Source organism: Carcharodon carcharias, chromosome 13 (genome assembly GCF_017639515.1).
Source record: "Carcharodon carcharias isolate sCarCar2 chromosome 13, sCarCar2.pri, whole genome shotgun sequence".
Classification (NCBI taxonomy): Eukaryota; Metazoa; Chordata; class Chondrichthyes; order Lamniformes; family Lamnidae; genus Carcharodon; species Carcharodon carcharias.
Genome location: NC_054479.1, coordinates 49728424 through 49751670, shown reverse-complemented (window position 1 = coordinate 49751670; position 23247 = coordinate 49728424). Strand labels below are relative to the sequence as shown.

Below are 23247 nucleotides of genomic sequence, written 5' to 3'. Positions count from 1 at the left end.
TCAATCAGTTGGGTTCCCAAAACGAAAATTGTCCTATTGTTGACTTGGATGGACAGATTCTTCTGTAACGGGGCTAAGACATCGCACTATATTTTTACAAAATATATATTATATGTATATATAAATAAAATCATGGCTAATCCTATTTTAAAACTGGACAATAACCTTTTAAAATGATTGAAGCCATGTTTGGCTGTGACCTTCAAACAATAGGAGCTAATCTGGCAGTATCGAAGAAATATGCACCTCGTTATCTCTGAAGAGATGCTAACGACCACTGCAGACTGAAGAGACCAAATTCAAAGGGCATTATACAAGTGCTTGATAAGCCAATCATGGCCAACTGGAGCTGAGTCGTCTGCTAGGACAAAGGACCCTACAACCTTCCTTTCAAACTTTTAATGGTTGAGACATTAACAAACTCAGGAACCCAGACAAAGGAATATACACCCTTCATCAAAGCCAAAGTGTACAGGTGGGAGTTATGTGACATGACAGCTGCATGGTACCTTGTGTTGACTGGACTCTGCTGTGGACTCACTTCCAGTGAATGTAGCAGAAACCTCCTCCCCCCCCCCGCCCCCAAGCTAGGAGAACCAGTTATACTCTCTTGCTGTATTGCAAATCAGTCTGCATCTTCCATCTACCAAGCAGCAGCTTGGAACAGGGCCTCTGTCCAGGTTTGAATACCTGGCCCCATCTACACTGTTGCTCCTGGAACTTCTGAACTTGTATACCATCGCCTACAAGACAGATTCATCCCTGTGTGCCTATCTCATCGTGGAAGTCAACTTTACTGGAAAAGTGAATTATCCAGCATCAGTCCTGCCTGCCCACCTCTGTGAAGGAATTCACCATTAGACTTTGATTCTGAACTCTGGACTCAGGTGAAACAATAATTCTTATCTCCTTGGTCTTTGCCCTGCATATTTTTCTTTCTCTATCCCCTTCTTTTATTGTATGGGTGTAAAGGAGGCAATGTTGTTACCCTCCTCTTGTGTTTGAGTGTGTGCAAATAAACTAACCCTCAAAGTTCACCCTATCTTGAGTTTGCTGTGGGGTTATGAATAGAAATTGGATTGCACCAAAACTGAGGGGTTGAGAAAATATGCCACCGCTTGTAAAGGGGGGAAATCAAAATCAAAACACTTATCTGTTTATGGATAGTGGTGAGAGGAGCAATTAGGGTTGTTTAAATCAAATCCCCTCCTGTCTGTACCACTTCCCTAAGTAAAAATGAGGAACTTAAGGATTTTAGTGTTAGTGATGAAATAGTATTGGAAAATTTAATGCGACTAAAGCTGACAAACCTCTGGACCTGATTGTCTCCACCCTAAGGTTTTGAAAGAGGTAGCTACAGAGATAGTAAATATATTGGTTTTAATCTTTCAGAATTCCCTGGATTCTAGAATGGTCCCCTCGATTGAAAGATTCCAAATGTAACACCGCTATTTAAGAAAGCTGAGGAGTAAGAAAACTGGGAACTATGGGCCGGTCGGCCTGATATCATCAGTGGGAAAATGCTGGAATCTATTATTAGGTTCATGATAACTGGGCACTTAGAAATGATTGGGGAGAGACAACATGGATTTATGAAAGGCAAGTCGTATTTGACAAATCTATTAGAGTTTTTGAGGTTGTAACTATTAAGATTGAAAAGGGGAACCAGTGGATGTAATGTATTCAGACTTGCAAAAAAGCATTCGATAAGCTGCAACACAGGAGATATTACACAAAATTAGGCCTCATGATTTTGGGTGGTAATATATTAGCATGGATTGAGAACTGGTTAATGGAGGAAAAACCAAGAGTAGGAATAAATGGCTTATCTTTGGGTTGAGAGGCTGTAACAAGTGGGGTACTACAATGATCAGTATTTGGGCCTCAGTTATTTACAATCTATATCTATGACTTAGATGAGAGACCAAGTATAATGGACCCAGGTTTGCTGATGAAACAGAGTAAGCTCAGGGGAGGACACAAAAAGGCTGCAAAAGGATTTAAACAGGTATAAATTGGAGGTAAAATTGTGACAGATGGAATATAATGGAGAGAATTGTGAAGTTATCCACTTTGGTAGGAAAAATAGAAAAGCAGAATATTTTTTAATTGAAGCGACTGGAAAATGTTGGTATTCAGAAGTATCTGATTGTCTTTGAATATGAATCACAGGATGTTAACATGCAGGTACAGCAAGTAATTAGGAAAGCATATTGTAGGTTAGTCTTTATTACACAGGGATTGGGGTATAAGAGTGAAGAAGTCTTACTGTAATTGAATAGGTCTTTGGCGAGACCATACACAGAGTACTGTCTACAGTTTTGGTCTCCTTGTCTAAGCAAGGATATACTTACCTAGATAGAATGCAACAAAGGCTCACCAGACTGATTCCTGGAATAAGAGGAGAGATTGAGTAGACTAGCTCTACGTTCCTTGGTGTTTGGAAGAATGAGAAGTGATCTCACTGAAACATTTAAGATTCTTAATGGACTTGACAGGGCAGATAATAGGAGAATGTTTCCCATGGCTGAGGAGTCTAGAACTAGAGGCTACAGTCTCAGAATAAGGGGTTAGCCATTTAGGACTGAGATGAGGAGAAATTTATTCACTCGAAGGGTTGCAAGCCTTTAGCATTCTTTATCCCAGAGAGCTGTGGGTGATCCAATGATGAGTATATTTAAGTCAGGAATTGGTAAATTTTTGGTTACTAAGGAGCATAGAGATAGTGCAGGAAGGTGCAGCTGAGGTAGAAGGTTGGCCATGTTGAGATGCAAAGCAGGCTTGAGGGGCTGAATGGCCTATTCCTGCTCTTATTTCTTATGTAAATAAAAGAAGACCCAACGTCCATCTAGTTCACCTTCTACCATCCTGGAAGTCCCTTGATACAATAGAAATGGAGTTGCTGATTAATCATAGCAATCAATCTCTATCGATTAGTCTACAACAGACAGAAATGATGCAAAGATCACCTCTGTGGTGGAGAGTTTGGGAACCATAGATTCCCAGTCGATTTTTTCCTCCAAAGCATGTTATACTTACCGCGTCAAGTCTCAAAATACTCATATACTGTATCCCAAAATGTTATTTTTCTGAAAGACATTTAATTTGCATTTGAATGGATTAGTATTAATGGCTTCCACTGTCTCCCTCAGGAAAATATCTATAGATTGACCACTTATTTCCAGATTAGTTTTGATAGATCTGTCCATTTTCAGAGATTATTTCCAACCATCTGCCTTCTCATCTTTTTCAATCTCTTCTCTCTCCAGAGGTACATCCAATTGCCTGTTGATGTAATTTACACTATCCACTTCAAAGGCTTCCCCTATAAATGTATTCTGATAGCCTTTGTATGATAATTTCTGCCTTATTTCCCTTCTTCTTCCTAACTTCCTCATTCTTATCCCATGTCTGTTAGTATTTGAGATCTTCATGACAGTGAACAAGTTAGTCTGTCATTATATGTTAAGTCTTAATTTCATTCCTTCAAATTATTTGCTAAATTAACTTAACAAAATTGTGAAAATATGTATTTCATGTTCACTGGGAAAACTTAAATGTAAGTTTTCTCCTGAAAGAAATATAACTATTGTCCTTTCAAAATGTTATTTTGTACTTCTCTTTGGGTCGCTCAACTTAATCTTCCATCACCCATCAATAAGACAAAGTGCCTGAACCTCAGTTTTCAGCTCTCAACCCAGTTGTCCATTGGTAAATGGGAACAGTCTAAGTTAACCCCTGCCTATCTCTTTCCTGTCACAAAATAGTTTGGGATAAAAGAGACCCTTCAACTCCAATGAACTCAAACCTCTTTCCTCATCTTATTACTTCTTGTCTCCAGTCCAGCCAATGCCAGGATCTCACCATGGGGAAATATTTCCCTGGTCATTATGTGTCAGTGGAAGGGTGACCATAGTGTGCAGACTTCTGTTCTCCATTTTCTAGCTAACCAAATTTTGAAACATTTACAATTCTGGAAATTGCCAGAGGAAGTTTCCCCATTATTGCTAACACACATCAACCCGTGAACCCTTTCATCCATCAGTTACTGTTTTTCTTACTTTTAGATATCTATCAGTGTTGAGCTGCAATCGTTGAAAACTCAGATTTGACATGGACAGATTTGTGTTATCTTGTCTGACTACAGTTGTATGACTTGGCTTAACTTCCTTTTGCAGTACCTTTCATGTTGTGTAATAATGCTCACAGCTCCTCATGAACTAGTGTGATGCAGCATGACCCATTGAATTATACATGACTAATAATGGATGGACACTATTGCCTGCAAGCTCATATTACACGGGTGTAATTTTGTGACACAGATCAAGAAGCCCAAAATCAGAATATTTTATCAGAAGAGGCATTTTTAAAAAATTATTTCATGGGATGTGGGCGTTGCTGGATCATTGAATAGACCGGCATTGTTATTGTCCATCTCTAACTGCCCTTGAGAAGATGGTAGTGAGCCACCTTCTTGAACCTCTGCAGTCCACGTGGTGTAAGTACACTCAAATTGTTAGGAAGGGAGTTGCCAGATTTTGACCCAGCGATGGTGAAGGAACGGCGATTAGTTCCAAGTCAGGATGGTGTGTGGCTTGGAGGGGAACTTGCAGGTGTTGGTGTTCCCATGTTCTGCTGGCCTTGTCCTTCTAGGTGGTAGAGGTTGTGGGTTTGGAAGGTGCTGTCTAAAGAGCCTTGGTGAGTTGCTGCAGTGCATCTTGTAGGTTGTACAAACTGCTGCCACTGTGCCTCAGTGGTGGAGGGAATGGATGTTGGAGCTGGTAGATGGAGTGCCGATCAAGTGGACTGCTTTGTCCTGGATAGTGTCAAACTTCTTGAGTGTTGTTGGAGCTGCACTCATCCAGGCAAACTGAGACTATTCCATCTCATCCCTGCCTTGTGCCATTTAGATGGTGGACAGGCTTTGGGGAGTCAGGAAGTGAGTTACTCACCACAGAATTCCCAGCCTCTGACCCTGCTCTTGTAGCCAGAGTATTGATATGGCTGGTCCAGTTCAGTTTCTGGTCAGTGTTAACCCCCAGGATGTCAATAGGTGTACTATGCAGACCAGGAGGACTCCTGGGGTTTATAAATGATCCAGGCCGAACTCAACCAAGACAATGGTAGGAACTAAGGACTGAGGCTGGGTTCCTACTTCTGAGGCTACCCAACTATGATACCCTTCATGGTCAAAGAGCTTGTTGACATTTATTGTTTCAATTTACATATTAAGAATGGCCACATGAGTGAGGTGCTAAAGGACAATTAACTTATATGGGCCAGTATGAGAGATAGCAGCTTCAGGAGCTAAAACAGTGACAACATAAGGTGCATAAAGAGCTGCCTTATTTAACTTTTCATTATGCTCAATTACCTTTGTTTTTCATTCCAAAATATAATTATTTTTGCAACTTAAGAATTTCTTTCACTGTTCGGCAGGGAAGAGATTTCCCACACTGACTGTTTACTGTTATTCCTGTTGGCTGTTTATAATACATAGAGTTTTAATTGCAGCTCACATTTTCACAGTTCAACAATAGTTCTTCAGTTATGCAACTTTTTGACCTCCCATATTTTTCAAAACCTGCCTTTCTCAAAAGAACATTTTGTAATGCTTTCTATTTTCTTGCCCTCTTTCCAGTAAGCTCATGAGGAACTGTGGGTTTTATTATACAATGTTAGAGCTCAGAAATTAAGCTGAGTCACATAATTGTATAGTCACACAAGATGCACGAATCTGTCCACAAGCAGCCATGTCAAATCTGAGTTTTCAACAATTGCTCAACATTGATAGGTTTCTAGGGGTAAGAAAAACAGTACATGTGGGGAGAGAAATAAAAAGTCAAGAACTTTTTACCCACCTGCACTGCTTTATCATGAAGCCTTTGAGACTAGGCCCAGACAGCAGGAACCATTACGGTAGTCGGGTGGTGGTGAAGAAAGCAGCGAGGGCAATCAACAAGATACAATTTGGTGACACCATGCTTTTAAGTCTTCTTTTTCAAAGCTTGTGGGCTGTGGGAGCAAAGGAGGAAGGTTATGTGATTTGGAACAGAAGGAGCTCAGTGTGTTGGGGTGAAGCACAAGCATACTGGAGTAGGAGAAGCCACAACAAGTATTGATTCAAGGTCAATAAGATTCAAGGCCATTTTTAATAAAAAGAAGGATAAGATTGAAAAATAGGGAAGTTATGCTAAACCCAGATTGAACCTTGGTTAGATCACATTGCATGCAGTTCTGACACCATCTTATGAAAAAGATATAGAGGCATGGAGAGGGTGCAGAGAAGATTTACAAGAATTATTCCAGAAATGTGTAGGCATACATATCGGGAAAGAATTGACAGGCTGGGTCTCTTCCCTCTTGAAAAAAGGCTGAAGGGGTGACCTAGTAGAGGTGTTTAAAAATTATGAAAGGTTTTGATGTAGTGGACACAGAAAGAGTGTTTCCACTTGTGAGGAAGAGCACAACTAGAATCCATTAATATAAGATAATCACCAAGAAATCCAATCAGGAATTCAGAAGTAACTTCTTTACCCAGAGAATGGTGAGAATGTGGAACTCGGTACCACAGGAAATGGTTGAGGTGAATAGTGTCAATGCATTTAAGGGGAAGCTGGATAAACACATGAGAGAGAAGGGAATAGAGGATTACAATGGCAAATTTAGATGGGGAAAGATGGCAGGAGGCTCGAGTGGAGCATACACACTGGCATGGACTGGTTGGGCCGATCGGTCTGTTTTTGTGCCAAATATCTTATGTAATCCTATCCTGCATTGTTGGAGGTGACCTCTTTCAAATGAGATATTAAACTGCGGTCCTGTCTGTACTATAATGGGTTGATAGAATAGATAAGCTAATGTGTGATGCAGATGATGATGTGTCAGTGACATCAGGCAGTTATGAGCTAGATTCTTGAGAGAGGATGGAACATTGTGTGCTCAGGAGAGACATACCTACTCTGTAACCTGTTTATATATTGTATTAATAAACTGGTTTAAAGCAAGTACCAGAGTAAGACTACAGTCTGTCTAGGGAAGATAGGTCACGCTTACCCATAATCAGGAACCACACCATGAGTGCTCAGATCATGGTGGCAATACAAAACATGATGGCAGCGGTGGCAACTTCAATGTAAAAAAAAACTGGTGCCATCAATGTTACCACAGCAAGAAAGAGTGAAGAAAAACTTGGTAGCAGCCTGAAATTACAACTCTACGGAAGGAGGTGGCACACTGAAGAGAGGTAATGATGTCCGTACCCAGTGAGCAGACTGTCTGTACCCCACCTGTTGAATGTTTTGAGGGCCTACAAAGAGACCAGTGTTGGGAGTTATAGAAGAGACACTTCCCCGAGCAGCATTGGGCCTTCACACTAAGGAGCAGAAGCACCAAGTCAGTTTGTTTCTTTATGCTCTGGGACCAGTTGCTGAAGACGTTTTCCTGAGGCAGGAGGTGGAGTCCACTGCAGACTTTGACACCATCCTCAAAGCCTTTGATGCATATTTTTGTCCACCACATTGCCTCACTTTAGATCAAGTGGATCAGTATGTGAGGCAGGCTGAGCTCAGAGAAATAAACTGGTCTATAATCTGGCATGACCCGTAGGCTGGATGGCTCAGTTAACCAGTAGGCCCGTGGGCAGTGGCGCCACCCACACAAAAGCCTGCCAAAGTTGCTGACAAGCCAGGAAACTCCACAGCAGCAGCTATTTGGAGATGCCTCCATTGTGGTGCGGAGAGAAAACACAGATGTCAAGACTGCCCAGCAGGGGTCAGGGGATGCTTCCAGTGTGGAAAGATTGGACATTTCAAGCATTTCTGCAAATCCTACAACTTTAATTGAGGAAGAAATCGAGAATATTTATGAAACACACTCCATCCATGAAATTGGAAATCAAGACAAAGACGAAATTACAGAGTTTCTAGGGGATGTAAATGGGCGTAATCAAATTTATTGGTCAGTTACAGTGCAAGTTAAAGGCTTTAATACCAGCTTTAAAATTGATACTGGGGTTGGTGTTAACATAATAGCAGATGATCTAGACTGGCTTCAACCAATACCCTTCATCCATCAGATATTAAATTGCAAGATCCAGGAGGCAAATACCTTACAATCAAAGGCAGGATTGTTGCCCCTCTTTGTTACAAGGGGTGGCAGATCGTTGATTCTCTCATTGTTGTCCATAATCAACATATATCCTCACTGAGTGGAGATGTTGGAGTACTACTAGGAATTCTGGAGAAAAACAGATGATGACCAGCATTTGAAAAAGTTAGTAACTTTCATGGATCAATCCTCACTGTTTTATGTAGAACCAGTGGAATGCCATCCTACAGCAGCTGAGGGGGTTTATTAAATCAGCAGGGAGTTCCTTTCCATCACTGAGACACCATCCACTAGGCCCTCGGTGGATATTGAGGTTATGAATCAGTACTTTATGAAGCTAGGCCAAAGGTGGCGGACACAAAAGGCACTGTGGCAGACAGTGGCCATCGTGTGGAAGACCTTTTGGACATGAGTTGGCTCCTGAAGAAAGTAATGAGGAAGAAGCCGTGGCAGTACCAAGAGATCTGTTGGAGGATGAGATCCCAGAGATTGGTTCACCATTCCAAACTGCTGCTGAGCCCAGGTGAAATCTCTCAGCTGTGTTTCTAGTGGCTGAGCAATTTTCAGATCTTTATTCCTAATTACCAATGCGATGCCTAGCCTATCTCTGGGTGACCATGAAGAGTCCAGGGAAAACAACTTGCTTGATTCCAGGCTTGAGTCCACAAAGGATCATATGGCCAAGGAGTTGGCAGCACCTATTTCCAGGATGAAAATCAATTGATGCCCATACTTCAGTCCCAGCTGAAAATCTTCTTCCACTAGGGTTGTTCTTCAGCACAGAAGCCAAGCCAGAATCTTCGGAATTTCTAATGCTGTGGAATCCCGTACAGAAAACTCGCCCACAGGAAACTTATCAACAAGAAATTTGTCGACAGGAAATTCATCTTTATATTGTCTTTGAGATTCATCCCATTGTTCCAGAGAACCATAGAAAAGTTAAGGTGCAGAAAGAGGTCATTCAGCCCATTGTGCCTGCGCTGGCCAAAAAAGAGAAAAAAGATACTAGCCGCTCATTTTAATTCCACTTTCCAGCTCCTGGTCCACAGCTTTGCAGGTTATAGCACTTCAGATGCAGATCCAGGTACCTTTTAAATGAGTTGAGTGTTTCAGCCTCAACCACCAAGTTAGGCAGCGAATTTCAGATACCACCTTCTGGGTGATTAAGTTTTTCCTCATGTCCCCTCTAATCCTTCTACCAATCAGCTTAAATCTGTGTCCACTGGTAATTGACCCCTCAGTTAGGGGAAGCAAGTCTTTCCTGTCTACCCTATCTAGCCCCCTCATAATTTTGTACACTTCAATTAGGTCACACCTTAGCCTCCTCTGTCCTAGCCTATCCAATCTTTTCTCACAGCTGCAATTTTCAAGCCCTGGCAACATTCTTGTAAATCTCCTCGACATTCCAGAGCAATTATGTCCTTCCTGTAATTTGGTGACCAAAACTGTACAAAAATTCCAGCTGTTGCCTAACCAGCATTTCATACAGTTCCATCATTACATCCCTGCTTTTGTATTCAATACATCGCCCAGCAAAGGAAAGCATTTTATATATTTTTTTGACCACCTTGTTCACCTGGCCACCTTCAAGGACCTGGTCTTCCAAGGTCTCTCACTTCCTTAACCCCTCTCAGTAACTTACCATTTACTGAGCATTCCTTTACTTTGTTTGCCCTCCACAAACGCATTACCTCACACTTTTCCAGATTGAATTCCAGTTTGCCACTTCTCCAAACCATTGATGCCATTCTGGAGTCGACAGCTATTCTCTTCACTATCAACCGCACGGCTAATTTTTATGTCATCTGCTAATTTCCCAATCATGCCTCCCACATTTAAGTCTAAATCATTAATATATACAACAGACAGCCAGTGCCCCAACACTGAGCCCTGTGGAACACCACCGAAAACCATTTTCCATTTGCAAAAAACATCCAGTGACCATTACCCTTTGTTTCCTGTCGCTGAGCCTATTTTGGGTCTACCCTGCAACCTTCCCCTGTATCCCATGAGATTTCACTAGTCTGCCATGTGGGATCTTGTCAAATGCTTTACTGAAATCCATGTAGACAACATCCCCTGTGCTACCCTCATCAATCCTCTTTGTCACTTACTCAAAAAATTCTATTAAGTTAGTAAGACACGATCTTCTCTTAACAAAGCTATGCTGACTATCCCTGAACAATCTGTGCCTTTCCAATTGACAGTTTATCCAGTCTCTCAGAATTGTTTCCAATAATTTGCCCACCACTGAAGTCAGACTGACTGGCCTATAATTTTCTGGCCTATCTTCTCACCCTTTTTAAATAATGGACAATGTTCACAGACCTCCAATCCTCTGGGACCTCACCTGTATCTAGTGAGGATTAGAAAATGATCCTCAGAGCATTCATTATTTCCTCATTGGCTTCCTTCAACAGCCTGGGATACAATCTATGTGGCCCTGGTGATTTATCCACCTTCAAGAATGTCAGTCCCTCCAGTGCTTCCTCTCTCCATATGCTTATTGTATCTAATATTTCACACTCCTCTTTAACTAGAATATCTGCATCATCCCTCTTCTTAGTGAAGACAGAGACAAAGTACTCATTGAGAACCCTGTCCACATCTTCAGCATCAGCCCACAAGTTACCATGTATATCTCTGATAGGCCCTACCTTTCCCTTAGTTATTCTCTTGCTCTTACTGTACTGGTAAAACATCTTAGGATTTTCTTTGATATTACCTGACAATATTTTTTCGTATCCTCTCTTTGTTTTCCTAATTTCCATTTTTACTTCACCCCTGTACTTTCTGTACTCCTCCAAGCCTACTCCAGTATTAAGTCTTTTGTGACTGTCATAAGCTTTCTTCTTCTGCTTTATTTTACCTTGAATGCTTCGGGATAACCAGGGAGCCCTAGATTTGGCAGCACCACCCTTTTTCTTTGTGGGGATATGTCTACACTGTGCCTGTAGAAACTCGTGACTTGATTGAAGTATATAAGATCCTGAATGGTCTTAACAAGGTGGACGTGGAAAGGATGTTTCCTCTTGTGGGTGAGTCCAGAACTATGGGGGAAGTGTTTTAAAATTAGGGGTCGCCTTTATAGGACAGGGATGAGGAGAAATATTTTCTCTCAGAGAATTGTGTGACTTTGGAGCACTTCATCAGGAAGCAGTGGAGGCGGGGTCACTGAATATTTTTAAGGCAGAGGTAGATAGATTCTAGTCAGGCAAGGCGATCAAACGTTATTGGGGTAGATGGGAATGCAGAACCTGAAACACAACCAGATCAACCATGATCTTACTGAATAGCGGGGCAGGCTCGAGGGGCCGAATGGCCTACTTCTGCTCCCATTTCATATGTTCATATTTCATATGTGTAGTGTAATGAGTTAATAGAATAGATATGCTAATGTGTGATGTAGATGATGATGTATTGGTGACATCAGCCAAGTGCTAGACTCTCAAGAAAATGGGACACTCTGTACTTAGGAGCAACATCCTACTCTGTAACCTGTTTATACATAGTGTTAATAAATTAGTTTAAGGCAAGTACCCGAGTAAGATTACAGTCTGTCTGGGGAAGATAGATCATGCATATCCGTATCCAAAGATGATGCCAAGATTCCACAAATCATGGTGGCAGTACAGAATACTGTCTGCCCTCTCAGGTGGATGTAAAATATCCCGTGGCTTTGTTTAATAAGAGCAGGAGAGTTGTCCCTTGTGTCCTGGTCAATATGTAACCTTGAATCGGCCTCACTATCACATTGCTGTTTGTGGGCTGTGTGTAGATTGGCTGCTGCATTTCCTACATTACAACAGCGACTACACTTCAAGAAGTACTTCATTAGCTGTTAAATGCTTTGACATGCCCAGTGGTTGTGAAAGGTGCTATTTGAATGCAAGTCTTTCTAGTTTCAAAGTTTAAAAAATAGTGTTTATATTTGAAACCCCTCAATTTCTTCTTCTGCTAAATATCAAGCCAGAACCTTCTTGAATTTTCTAACATAAGCCACAATTCCTCCTTTCCACTGGGCACTTTGCTTCATATATTCACCAAGCTCTACATAAAGTAAAGTAACTAAATCTGACCGGTCTTTCCAACTTCCCTTTTATGAGCTTGATTGTGTCTCAATGCTAAAATTTCAAGCGGAACTGTTCCTCACTTCTGCATCCTGGCTTTGGTGGAATTCTGTATGGTGAATGAGGCACCAAAACCTTCCTGAGAAAGGGATTTCAGCAGCAACTCTAAGCAGTAACGCCCATTGTCATGAGTGTGAGAGGAAACCAATTTCTGAAGCTTTGATTGCACACTATACCCATGCAGGAAATTCTAGCTACTGGCGTGAAAGGGTCGTCACCAATCACAGAGGAGGTGCAATGGCCAGACAAGTTTCAGACAGTTATGAGCATGCAAGCTTGAGGATTCAATTATTTTTCAGACCCATTCTCTAATAGTGTGTGATACAATTCGGACCTTCTCCAACACACTCAACACAGGTTGGAACAAGATATAAGTTACCATAAGCATATTTATGTATTTTTTAATTAAATCTTGCTACCTATTTGTGATATGAATGAAATGACATATCACAGAACTCACAATCATTCTTTCTGCACAGTACAATTACATTTACTGCCATCATGTTCTCTCACCTGTTTTGAAAGGAGGCCAATTGCATACAGTTGGATCTTTACATTCAGATTGAAACTAGTAGTTAAAAATTTACAAGTGAGATAAACACACAGAACAGAACACATGCAACAACAAGCTAGAAATATAGCAGGAATAGTATTTGATTTCGGTTCAAAATGGGTGAGGGGAAATGGTTGTGCTGCCCACTTGTGGCTGGTGCTGGGAAGGCTGAATCATTTACAGGTTTGGACCTCGTTTGAAGGCAATCAGGGCAAGAAATCAGCGGGCTCCTATTCCGATCAAGTCTAGGTGGCGAGGGAGAACAGGGTTGCCAACCCTCTAGGATCACCCTGGAGTCCCTAGGAGTTGAAAACTAATCTCCAGGACAACCCAGGAGAAAAATCATAGAGCATTAACAATAAAATTGTGTTTTTTAATTAGCATAAGAATAGAGGGCATGTAGTGAAATCTCCAGGGATATGATGTACCAGAGTTTGTCACCCTAGGGCAGACAAGGTCGAGTTAATTCCAGAGTAGCACGAGTGAGGTCTGGCACTCTCTGTATCCGCAAAAAGAAAACCATAAGGGGATTGGTGCTCTTCAGTGGAGTGGCCGCCAGCAGTTGTGGTGCACATGAGTGGAGCATGTGCAGTGCATGACCTGACGTACTTCAAAATTGTAATCATGGTCCTATAATGACAGAAGGTCCTGATTTGCTTATTTAGACAGCTGAACCCCGGCCCCCGCCTTCCCCCACTCACACTCACAGGCGGGTGTACTGTTTACCCACTTACAGGACTGCTTGAAAGTCTCTTCAAGTGAGCCTTGGGGATCCAAGGTTGAGACTGGCCCCCAGTGGCAGATTTAGAGGTAGTGGGGTCTGGTGCGCAGCTTCATTTTCAAGCCCCCACCCCACCATTCCCCCATCGCCCCTCAGTGCCCAGCCAAGAAAAAGAACATTCTCTCTTATCTTCTCCCCATTTTTTGTTCTTTTCAAATGTTACAGTACATTTATCTTGATAACTCAGCATTTACATTTAGGAGAGGCCAATAGCTGCGGTATTTTAACATATTGCATATGCAAGCTGTCAGGGAAAGACTATTCAATCCATCTTGCTTGCGTAAAGTAGGACTGCCTTTGAAAATACAGACGAAAAGGTTTAACTTTCACCATGTGCTAACACTTTTATTGCGGATTTTCTACTCCCTGATAAACCTGATCAAATTGTCGTCAAATACAGGATAATCATAATTCAATAAATAAGCCCAACACACATGTGATTATTAAAAGTGCTTTTTTGTAAAATGGAGATGAATGGTACACATGGAAGTGGGGCTGAGTCCCCACAACTCAATTATCCTTTTGGAGAGCAGCACTGGCTGGAGGGGCCGAAGGGCCTCCTCCAGTGCTCCGTGACCACTCCATAACCGAACATTGTCTGGAGCTCTTGTTCCAGAACATTCATAAAAAACAAACCTGAGCATGGGAATTTTAATGTTGGGAAAGTAACAGCCACCTAAAAAAATGTTTTAAAAGGAACCGTTAGCACATTGTTAAAGGTTTAATTGTATCTAACTTGTCAAAAAATGCCTTCCTCCTTTTCTACTTCAGCTGAGTGGCTGCTCAGTGCGTTGGTGGCCTTGGAATTTAGTGTCAGGATGTCATCTCATCAGTGGGGAGGCGGGAGGGGGTCCCAGGGCCTTAAGTGGGGTGAAGGGGTTCCAGGGGCCTATAGGGTGGGAGGAGGTCCGAGGGCCTTGGGGAGGGTGGGTGGGGAAGGTGGGATGCTGGGGCCTTCAGCGTGGGTGAATGAGATCCGAGGGCCTGGGTGTGGGGGGAATGAAGGGAGTCCTAGGGCTTTGGGAGGGAGGGGTGAAGAGGGCCCTGGGGCCTTGAGGGGAGGGGAGGTGGGTCTGGGGCTTTGACTGGAGAAAGGGGCAGTCTCAGGCCCTTGAGTGGAGGGAGGGGGGTCCTGTAACCTTCGGAGGCAAGGGGGGGGTCCCAGGGTCTTGGGGAAGGGAAGAGGGTGCTCCCAGAGCCTTGAGTGAGCTGGGGCAAGGGGGGTCCTGAGGCATTGGGGGGGAGGGAAAGGGGTTCCCAGAGCTTTAGGGCGGGGGGGGAGGTGGAATGTACAGGACCAAGTGTGGCATAGTGTTGTTGTGAAGCTGAGGAGCAGATGGCAACCATTTCCCGCTCACACTTGGCGAACGGTCAGTGTCTGCGGCGCTTGTGCCCCTTCTTACGCCATGACCTCGCTCCACCTCACCCACCCACAGACCACATGCTGCACCTGCCGAGGATCCCACCTGCACATGCATACAAACATACCTAGAAACATTTTACAGCACAAAAAGCAGCAATCTTAGACTAAACCCAATTCACATTCTACTGTCTATCTTTGCAAAGGAAACCAGTAAATGTCTGATTTAGACCGTTGCTCCCTTGCGCATGCATTATGCAGCCGACAAAGGTGATTTTGATCTTTCGTAGGCAGGTTGCAATTCATTTGTCAGATTTGTCCTGCATTTTGGGGCCACCTGTTGTTTGGGGGTCTCGTGCCTCCGCACAGTTCGATTCACAGTAAGTCTGTCACTGCCGCTCCCTAGTCTGTCTCCATCAATCATCCATTTTTCAGCTTGAATGGATTGGCAGCAACTAACAATTGGCTCCCGTGCTTTAATTGCTCAGTATCCACCCTGTAGCACCAGTGCATTGTGGCTACATTATGTGAGACAAACAAGGTGCACAGCCAGAACTCAAGCTTTCGTTCAGAGCTCTTCCCTTCTCCGAGACCTCTACCATCAAGAAGGACAAGAGTAGCAATGCCATGGGAACAACCATCACTTCCATGGCCCCTTTAAGGCACACATGCCATTCCCCTATTGTCCCAGGGTCAATACACCTGAACTCTCTAACTAGCATCATTGTGGGAGCGCCTTCAGCACAAAGTTCAAGGAGAAGGACAATCATCCCCTTTCTTAAGCCAGTAAATGCCAGCCTTGTCAGGGTCACTCTCCCACATACTACCATTAATGCTTGCTAACACTCTGACGAGAAACATCAAGTTTTGTTAAGAGTTTATATTGTGCTTTGTCACATCACTGAGAGACATCTCACAGTCTTACACAAATAATAATGAATCACTTTGCAGTACAATGTATCTCATTGTTTTGGCAGGCAGCAGGAACCTAAAATGAAATTAAAGGCCAGTTCGGAACATTGAAACTTCTGAACAGCAAATAGGACATTTACCCCCTTGGGCCAGTTTGGCTATTCAATGTGACCAAGGCTGACCTGTGATTTACCTTCATATGCCCGCATTTGCTCCATATCCCCTAATACCATTGGTTAACAAAAATTTATCAACTTCAGACTTAATGTTAGCAATTGATCTAGCATCAATTGGCGTTTGTGGAAGAGTTCCGAACTTGTACCACCCTTTGTGTACAGTGTTTCCCAATTTCATTCCTGAAAGGTCTGGCTCCCATTTATACAATAATATCCTGACTGCAGGGTAAACTGCAGATCAACCTTTTCCCTAAAAATCATGCCTTATCATGCTCTATGTCAAGTTTCATTTGTACCTTTATCATAAAAGGCTTACTCAACAGTATTCTCACTACACCAGTACTTGTAAAATGGCTTTACATGGAATTACAACTCTCGTTAGTGGCCTCAAGGTGTTGTCATCACCAAACCTGAAGCAAGTAGTTTTATATTTCTTAATGTTGCATCTATCCTCATTACTTAGTGAATCAAAATTACATTAACCAATCTACCCCACATATGGTTGAAGCACAAGTACAAAGCACAATTAAGGAGCCCACAACTAATACTTTCATCACGGGATTAAAACTCCTTGTAACCCGTATAATTTGTTCAGATTCATCATCTTCACCCTCTTCCTCAGAGTTATCTTCATCATGTGCCATTTCAAAGACCGTGCCTCTTTGCCCTGAGCAATTCAATGCATAATGATACTATGAGTCTTATCAAAAGCACCTATTAATGCTTCCTTCGGCATTCCTGGGATTGATTTGCCCTTATTACTGTTCAATTTCATCTTCTGTTGGTATAATCAGATTTGCTAAATGTGCTTTCATCACCACCCCGAATGGAGTGATGTTCGCTCTGGGGTGGACTGGCGGCAGGAGAGGGGTTCGTGTGGGATGGAGTCAAGCCTGCTATCCCTGGTAGTGAAGATTATGTGGCTATGGGGGTGGTTGATGCTGAGGCAGGCTTGGTTCTCTGAAACAGCGCCCCAGTTGTATTGTCACATTTTAGGCCCTCTAGCCCTCACCAAAAAATACTAAAAGCCTCTGCCAGTTGCCCCACGTCTAGGGATGCTAACCATCCCAGAATGGCCAGGGAGCTACTGAAATCAGCACCAATCTCCCAGTGACCAAGGAAAGCATTCCGGGAGATTGGAATTCCATTTTCTCAGTACAAATCCTGTGCATTTCCAGTGTTCTCTGCTATTGGTAAGCATCTCACATGGACACATCATCCAGCTCAATTTGCAGCACGCACCCGTGCATAGGAACACTCATTGTTCCCTCCTGAGTAGGTCCCGGCCGGAAATCCATGCTTTCTTCATTGAGTCTCAGTTATGGGAGTGTATGTGCCTATGTGTACTGGGGAGTTCTGTCTGTATTACAAAACAAACAGGCTTTAGTTGTGGCTATTTTAGCTTTACGGTGTGAAAAATCTTTGTTGCCCATGATTTACTTTCCACTTTTAACATTTTCATGGAGCTTTGACTTCAGCAAGGTTCATATTTGTGCAGACACAACAGGCTTTTGGAAGAAAGTAAAAGAAACGAGATCACATAAAAAAAGCAATTTAAGTGAGATGATGAGCAAAGTCAACATTAATATGGTGGCAAAGAAATGGAATCAGAAAAGAACAATGTTCGTCCGCAATGTTATAGTAATTAAGGTTTACATCTGTTTAGTGAGGTGAATAGACATTGTTCCCTCTACTTTTTGAATCTAGCAGGCTGCAGATTCATTCTGTTGAATGGACAGTTTTCAGGTGCTGAACTTGTTTCTCAATCAAGAGGGTAGGTGACCTGCCAGTTTTTAAGAGTTTCCGCCCCCCACCCCTGCCAACCCGAATCTGCTCGTGCCACGCTGCCGGGGTTCCATGACGTCACTTCTTAGACATCTCCTGGAATATGTCCAGCCTGGGTTGGCAACCCTACCCGCATCCCAAGAAAATCTTTTTAAAGTAAATTAATAGAAATGATTATTTTGAATAATTGCCCGCCATGGACAGCGGCCCAACATAATTCCTCCTAACATCTTATTTCTCCAATTACAAGTTAGTTTATGAGACAACATTCTCCACAGAGAGTCACACCTTCACTCCTTCATGAACCCCATGACCTCTTATACCCCTCATGCCAATTCATGCCAACCCATACCCACCACTAAGCCCCTTGGCCCTTATTTCCTCCATGCCAACTCAAACAGTATCCACCATGGGAAGATCTCAGAAGCCATGTTGAGATTAAATAAAATAAAGTTCTAAAAAATTTAATACAACCTTCACTATATTAAAAAAGTTTCCCATTCCTGAAAGTCCATTTGGAGTTTTTAAGTCTCAACTGGTTAACCTGTTATAAAAACAAACATCCTTCTGTTCCTACTGCATCAAAGGCAGCTAAACCCTTAATAGGCTCTTTAAGCTGGAAATCAAACTGTAAACTCAGAGCCCCTGCTGAGTTGACAGTAGATTTTGGAAGTCAGCCAAGGATTCATATACAGCCCTTAGGAAAATGTCAACAAACATTTTTTGAAACTGTTCAAATGGATTCTACACCACATTGTCTAGCTGAAATTTCTTTAAAGTTCAGTTTTTCAAAAGTTTAAAGAGCAGAGGATTTAAAACTTTCAGGTCATGCCAGTTAAATATACCTTATCCATCCTTCAAGAGCCTCTAAATCTACTCCAGAAATTCCTGACTCCTACACTGTGAGTTAAGCCCTGTGCAGCAGCTAAAATGGGGTCTATTTAAACTCAGTAAATGGCCCTGGTTTACCTCCTGTGTGAATCATGCCCCGCTCCCTTTCCCCTACTGGCAAAAATTGAATCTGTCAGAAACAGGAGCGCATCTTCCGCATCTGATCCTGCCTGTGACTTTCAGAGCTCAGCAGAATCTCCATGACTGCGCAAATATCTGGGCCTATGTCTCTCTTTAATCCTTTCATTTTATTGACACCTGAACTTGGTATCTGGAATATTTTGAAGCCTGGCAACCATCGAATCTTCTATTCTTTGTGTCACAGCAGAATGCCCCATTTGTTCCATGAAGGCTGAAGGAAATGACTATAATACCAGGGTATTTTTTAAAGAGGCTGACATCTGATCCAACTGGGAACCGTAAGGCAATCAGAATAAGTTGCCTGTTCCGGAGCGGCCGGAGAAAGGATCGCCAGCCGCGAGTTCACACTCACTGGCCAATTGACAGGGTGAAATGCACGCTGAAAGGCTCAGCACTGCTGGGTGGGGCTGGGAGGAGGGCAAGTGCTGAAGACAGTGCTGGAGTGGGGGGCACGGAAGGTAAGCTCCCTGAAGGCAGAGAGCTGCGTCAGGAAACTGACAAATTTAAATACAATAAAAACAGAATTTAAAGTCCAGAAAAAACGTCCATGTCTCAGAATGAGCCACCTCAATATAAGGATGATGAAAATTTTTAGAAAACATTTAAACCTTTTTTTAAATTAATCACGGAAACCTCATCCCGCCCTTGGATGAGGTTTCCTCAAAAATGCAAAGGCCGCCTGTCCGATTTGCCTGCTCACCAACCTTAACGTTGGACGGGCAGCAAAAACTGCTGTCAATTGCTACTTTAATGGCCTTAATAGGCCCCTCAACTTTTGGTGGGCTCGCGCACCAACTGAAATATCGCGCGAGTACACGATGATGTCAGGATGCTCGCCCAGCATCATCGCACGCTATTTCACGCTCGAGTGTGTTGGCTGCGTGCTCACACGCCAAGTGGAAAATTCTGCCCAAAGAATCTGCAAATGGATATGGATAGGTTAAGTAAGTGGGCAAAAATTTGGCAGATGGAGTGTAATCTGGGAAAATGTGAGGTTGTCAGTTTGGCAGGAGTAATAGAAAAGCTGAATGTTATTTAAATAGAGAGAGATTGCAGAATGCTGCGGTACAGAGGGATCTGGGTGTCCTCATACATGAAACACTAAAGATTAATATGCAGTTATTGCAAGTGATTAGGAAGGTGAATGGAATGTTGTCCTTTATTGCAAGGAGGATGAAGCATAAAAGTAGCAAAGTCATGCTACACCTAGAGTACGTATATCACTTTGTTCTTCTTACTTAAGGAGGGATATACTTGCATTGGAAGTAGTTCAGAGAAGGTTCACTAGGCTGATTCCTGGGATAAAGTGGTTGTCTTATGAGGACATGTTGAGCAGGTTGGGTCCAAACTGAAGTTTAGAAGAATGAGAGGTAATCTTATTGAAACATATAAGATTCTGAGGAGGCTTGACAGGGTAGATATCTTGACAGAGGATGTTTTCTCTTGCGGGGAATCTAGATCTAGGGCTCACAGTTTTAAAATAAGGTGTCTCCCTTTAAGACGGAAATGAGGAGAAATTTCTTTTCTCAGGTGGTCGTTAGTCTTTGAAATTCTCTTTCGCAGAGAGCAGTGGACGCAGGGTTACTAAATATATTCAAGGCTGAGTTAGACAGATTTTTGATCAGCAGAGAAGTTAAGGGTTATGGGGGGCAGGCAAGAAAGTGGAGTTAAGGCCACAATCAAGTCAACCATTATTGAATGGCAGAGCAGGCTTGAGGAGCCGAATGAACTACCGCTCCTATTTCTTACAATCTTATGATCTTCATTCAAGGATTATATCAGAGAGTGCAAACCCTCCTCGCTATCCAATTGACTGTCAGTCCTTTCAGAAAATAAATTACTTCTGATTTTACTTTTTGCAGGCAGTAACAATGTCAGGCCTATAACTTTTTTTTCTCTTTGATAACCAAAATAAATCCAAGTCAGTATCTCAACCTCATTCTTCCATTGGTCTGTGGTTCAGACTCTGTGAAAATCATAGAATAATCAAACTCTTAACAATTTAAACTTGTTGTTACACCATTTTCTGTAATGGCCATAAAGGTTTCGGTTTAAAATCCACAAAAATCAAGGTTTCCAATCTTCACCTCTAGACAATCATTCTCTACTACCATGTTAGAACTCAGGTGTCCAGTCATGACAGAACATTGGAGCCAACATGGTACAAGCCTTTATTTACAGAATCACAGATTACATATCATTAACCTCCAACCCACGAACCAGTTTCCTATATATATGAGCATGCGAGTCCCTAATTAATGCCCACCATCTTAATACAATTGAACACCTAAATAATACAATTAACATCCAAAAGGAGGGAGCAAAATCTTGCCAATTTGGCTATTGGATACTCCCTGAAATGATCTGTTAGACTTTAAATGCATCATCCACCTGATGACAGCTGTGGACTGTAAATTGATGGTGAGTGCAGAGTCCTGTGGCCCACATCATGCCATTTATGTTTAACTGAATGGGATTACTAGTTGCAAAAAAACCTTATATAATAGAATCATACAGAACAGAAGGAGGCAATTCAGTCCATCCTGCCTTTGCTGGCTCTTTCAAATAGCTATCCAATTATTTCAATTCCCTGCTCTCTTCCTAGAGCCCTGTAAATATTTCCTTTTCAAGTATATATCCAAATCCCTTTGAAGGTTATTATTGAATTTGCTTCCACTACCTTTTCAGGCAGGAGATTTCATATCATAATAACTTATTGCATTAAAAAATGTCTTCTGATCTCCCTCCTGTTCTTTTGGCAATTATCTTATACCTGTGTCTTCATGTTACCGACCCTCCTTACCTGTGGAAACATGTCTCCCTATCAACTCTATCAAAACCTTTCATAATTTTGAACAATTCTATTAAATCTCCACTTAACCTTCTCTGCTCTTAGGAGGACAACTGCAGCCAATGAAGATGACATAAGTGGAGATAGATAGTATACGTACTAATGTTCACTTATTGTTTCATTTCAGGTCTTGACACTAAATTCGGAAAGCCAGTCAGAAAACCAGATCCATGCAGCCATACAACAGGTACCTTTGCAGAATTTGGATGGATCCATTCAACATATCCATCGAGTTTCCTCAAGCCCAGCCATTACCACAGGTAGAATCTAATATTTGGTTAAAATTGTAAAAGTGTACCCCAAAGAAGTGGGGAGGTGCTCTGAAACACCACCATTCTTTACAAGGGACTCAACAATTGGGACTTAGATGTTGCTACCGACAAGAACTTTCAAAGCACTTTTCAGTTATTGAAAAAATGTCACACCTTTCATGTCTTTAAGAGACTGGATACATTAAACAGATTTAATTTTGTGTTTATAAAGGGTAAAAAAAACAAGAGATACATTTCCGTGGCAAGATTATTCACTATGCTGAAGGGTTCAAGCATCAGGATCTCAAGTCAAAAACCAGCAAGTTTGATACAAGTCAGTCTGAACTATTTCACCCAGAGTGTTGCGGCATAAGTGATCTCAGAATAAAGAAAAAGAAACCTTGCTCCTTACTTAGCCCATTATATCAGGAGCCATCCAAGCTTATTGGTTTTGTAGGCCATTTAGATTTGTACACTGGAGTCTCTCAGGCTACGGTTACTAATAAATCATAGTTTTTCGATTTAGGATTTGCCCATCAATGAGGCAACAATGCTAAGGATAATCTTCTTCGGACTTCCATACCCACAAACTTCAAACAGGATAAACCAGCGAATAAGACTGATCAGTACAAATAGCACTGGGTTGTACTTACCCAGATTGCTAAGACCCAAGTGCCTGAATTGGACAAACAGGCTTTGTTTGGACGTCTCTATATTATGTACCTATTAAATCCCCTTGTGCAGCCTGATTTCTTTGTCCCAAGGCTGTACCTTGAGCTTCTAGGCCCTAAGCTGTGGAATCCCCTCCTTAAACCTCTCTGGCTCCATCTTTCTTTTCAAATGCTCCTTAAATTCGATCTCTGACCAAACTTTTGGACATCTGTCCTCATATCTTCACAGATGCTGCCCAACCTGCTGAATGTTTACAGCATTTTCTATTTTGATTTCAGCAGCCGCAGTATTTTCCTTCTATAATATCTCCTTATGTGCCTTATATATCTTTATTTAATTATGTGCCTGTGATGTGCCTTGGGACATTTTGCTATCTTAGAGGCACTGTATAAATACAAGTTGTTGTTGTAATGCAGATCTATGATGTGATGGCGATTGATTGATCCAAATGTTTTCGATGGCTGTTTTATGAGATAGCCCAGATGTTCTGTGCTGAGAATTTCTATGCAGATTCGGTGCTGTCCTGTAGTCAGGGTCTTGGGCCTCACCTTGCACTTCTCCATTAAAAAAAAGTGAGATGCAGTTGCAGCCTTCACACACTTCAGCAAACAACAATAGCCAACAGAGATATGGTT

At 42.2% G+C, this 23247-nt stretch overlaps 1 protein-coding gene and 1 long non-coding RNA gene across 3 annotated transcripts in view; one reads left to right on the top strand and one right to left on the bottom strand.

The window, feature by feature from the left end:
• The window catches only part of LOC121286174, a 59678-nt gene that overhangs the window by 11898 nt on the left and 24533 nt on the right, over nt 1–23247 (bottom strand). Inside the window, exon 2 of the long non-coding RNA XR_005944901.1 lies at nt 5862–6015. This is a non-coding gene — a long non-coding RNA (uncharacterized LOC121286174). The remainder of the gene's footprint in view (nt 1–5861; nt 6016–23247) is intronic.
• The window catches only part of hnf1a (HNF1 homeobox a), a 226434-nt gene that overhangs the window by 185986 nt on the left and 17201 nt on the right, over nt 1–23247 (top strand). For both annotated transcript variants that reach the window (XM_041203155.1, XM_041203154.1), the window contains exon 9: nt 21817–21949. In XM_041203155.1, coding sequence (XP_041059089.1) covers nt 21817–21949 — 133 coding nt within the window. The remainder of the gene's footprint in view (nt 1–21816; nt 21950–23247) is intronic.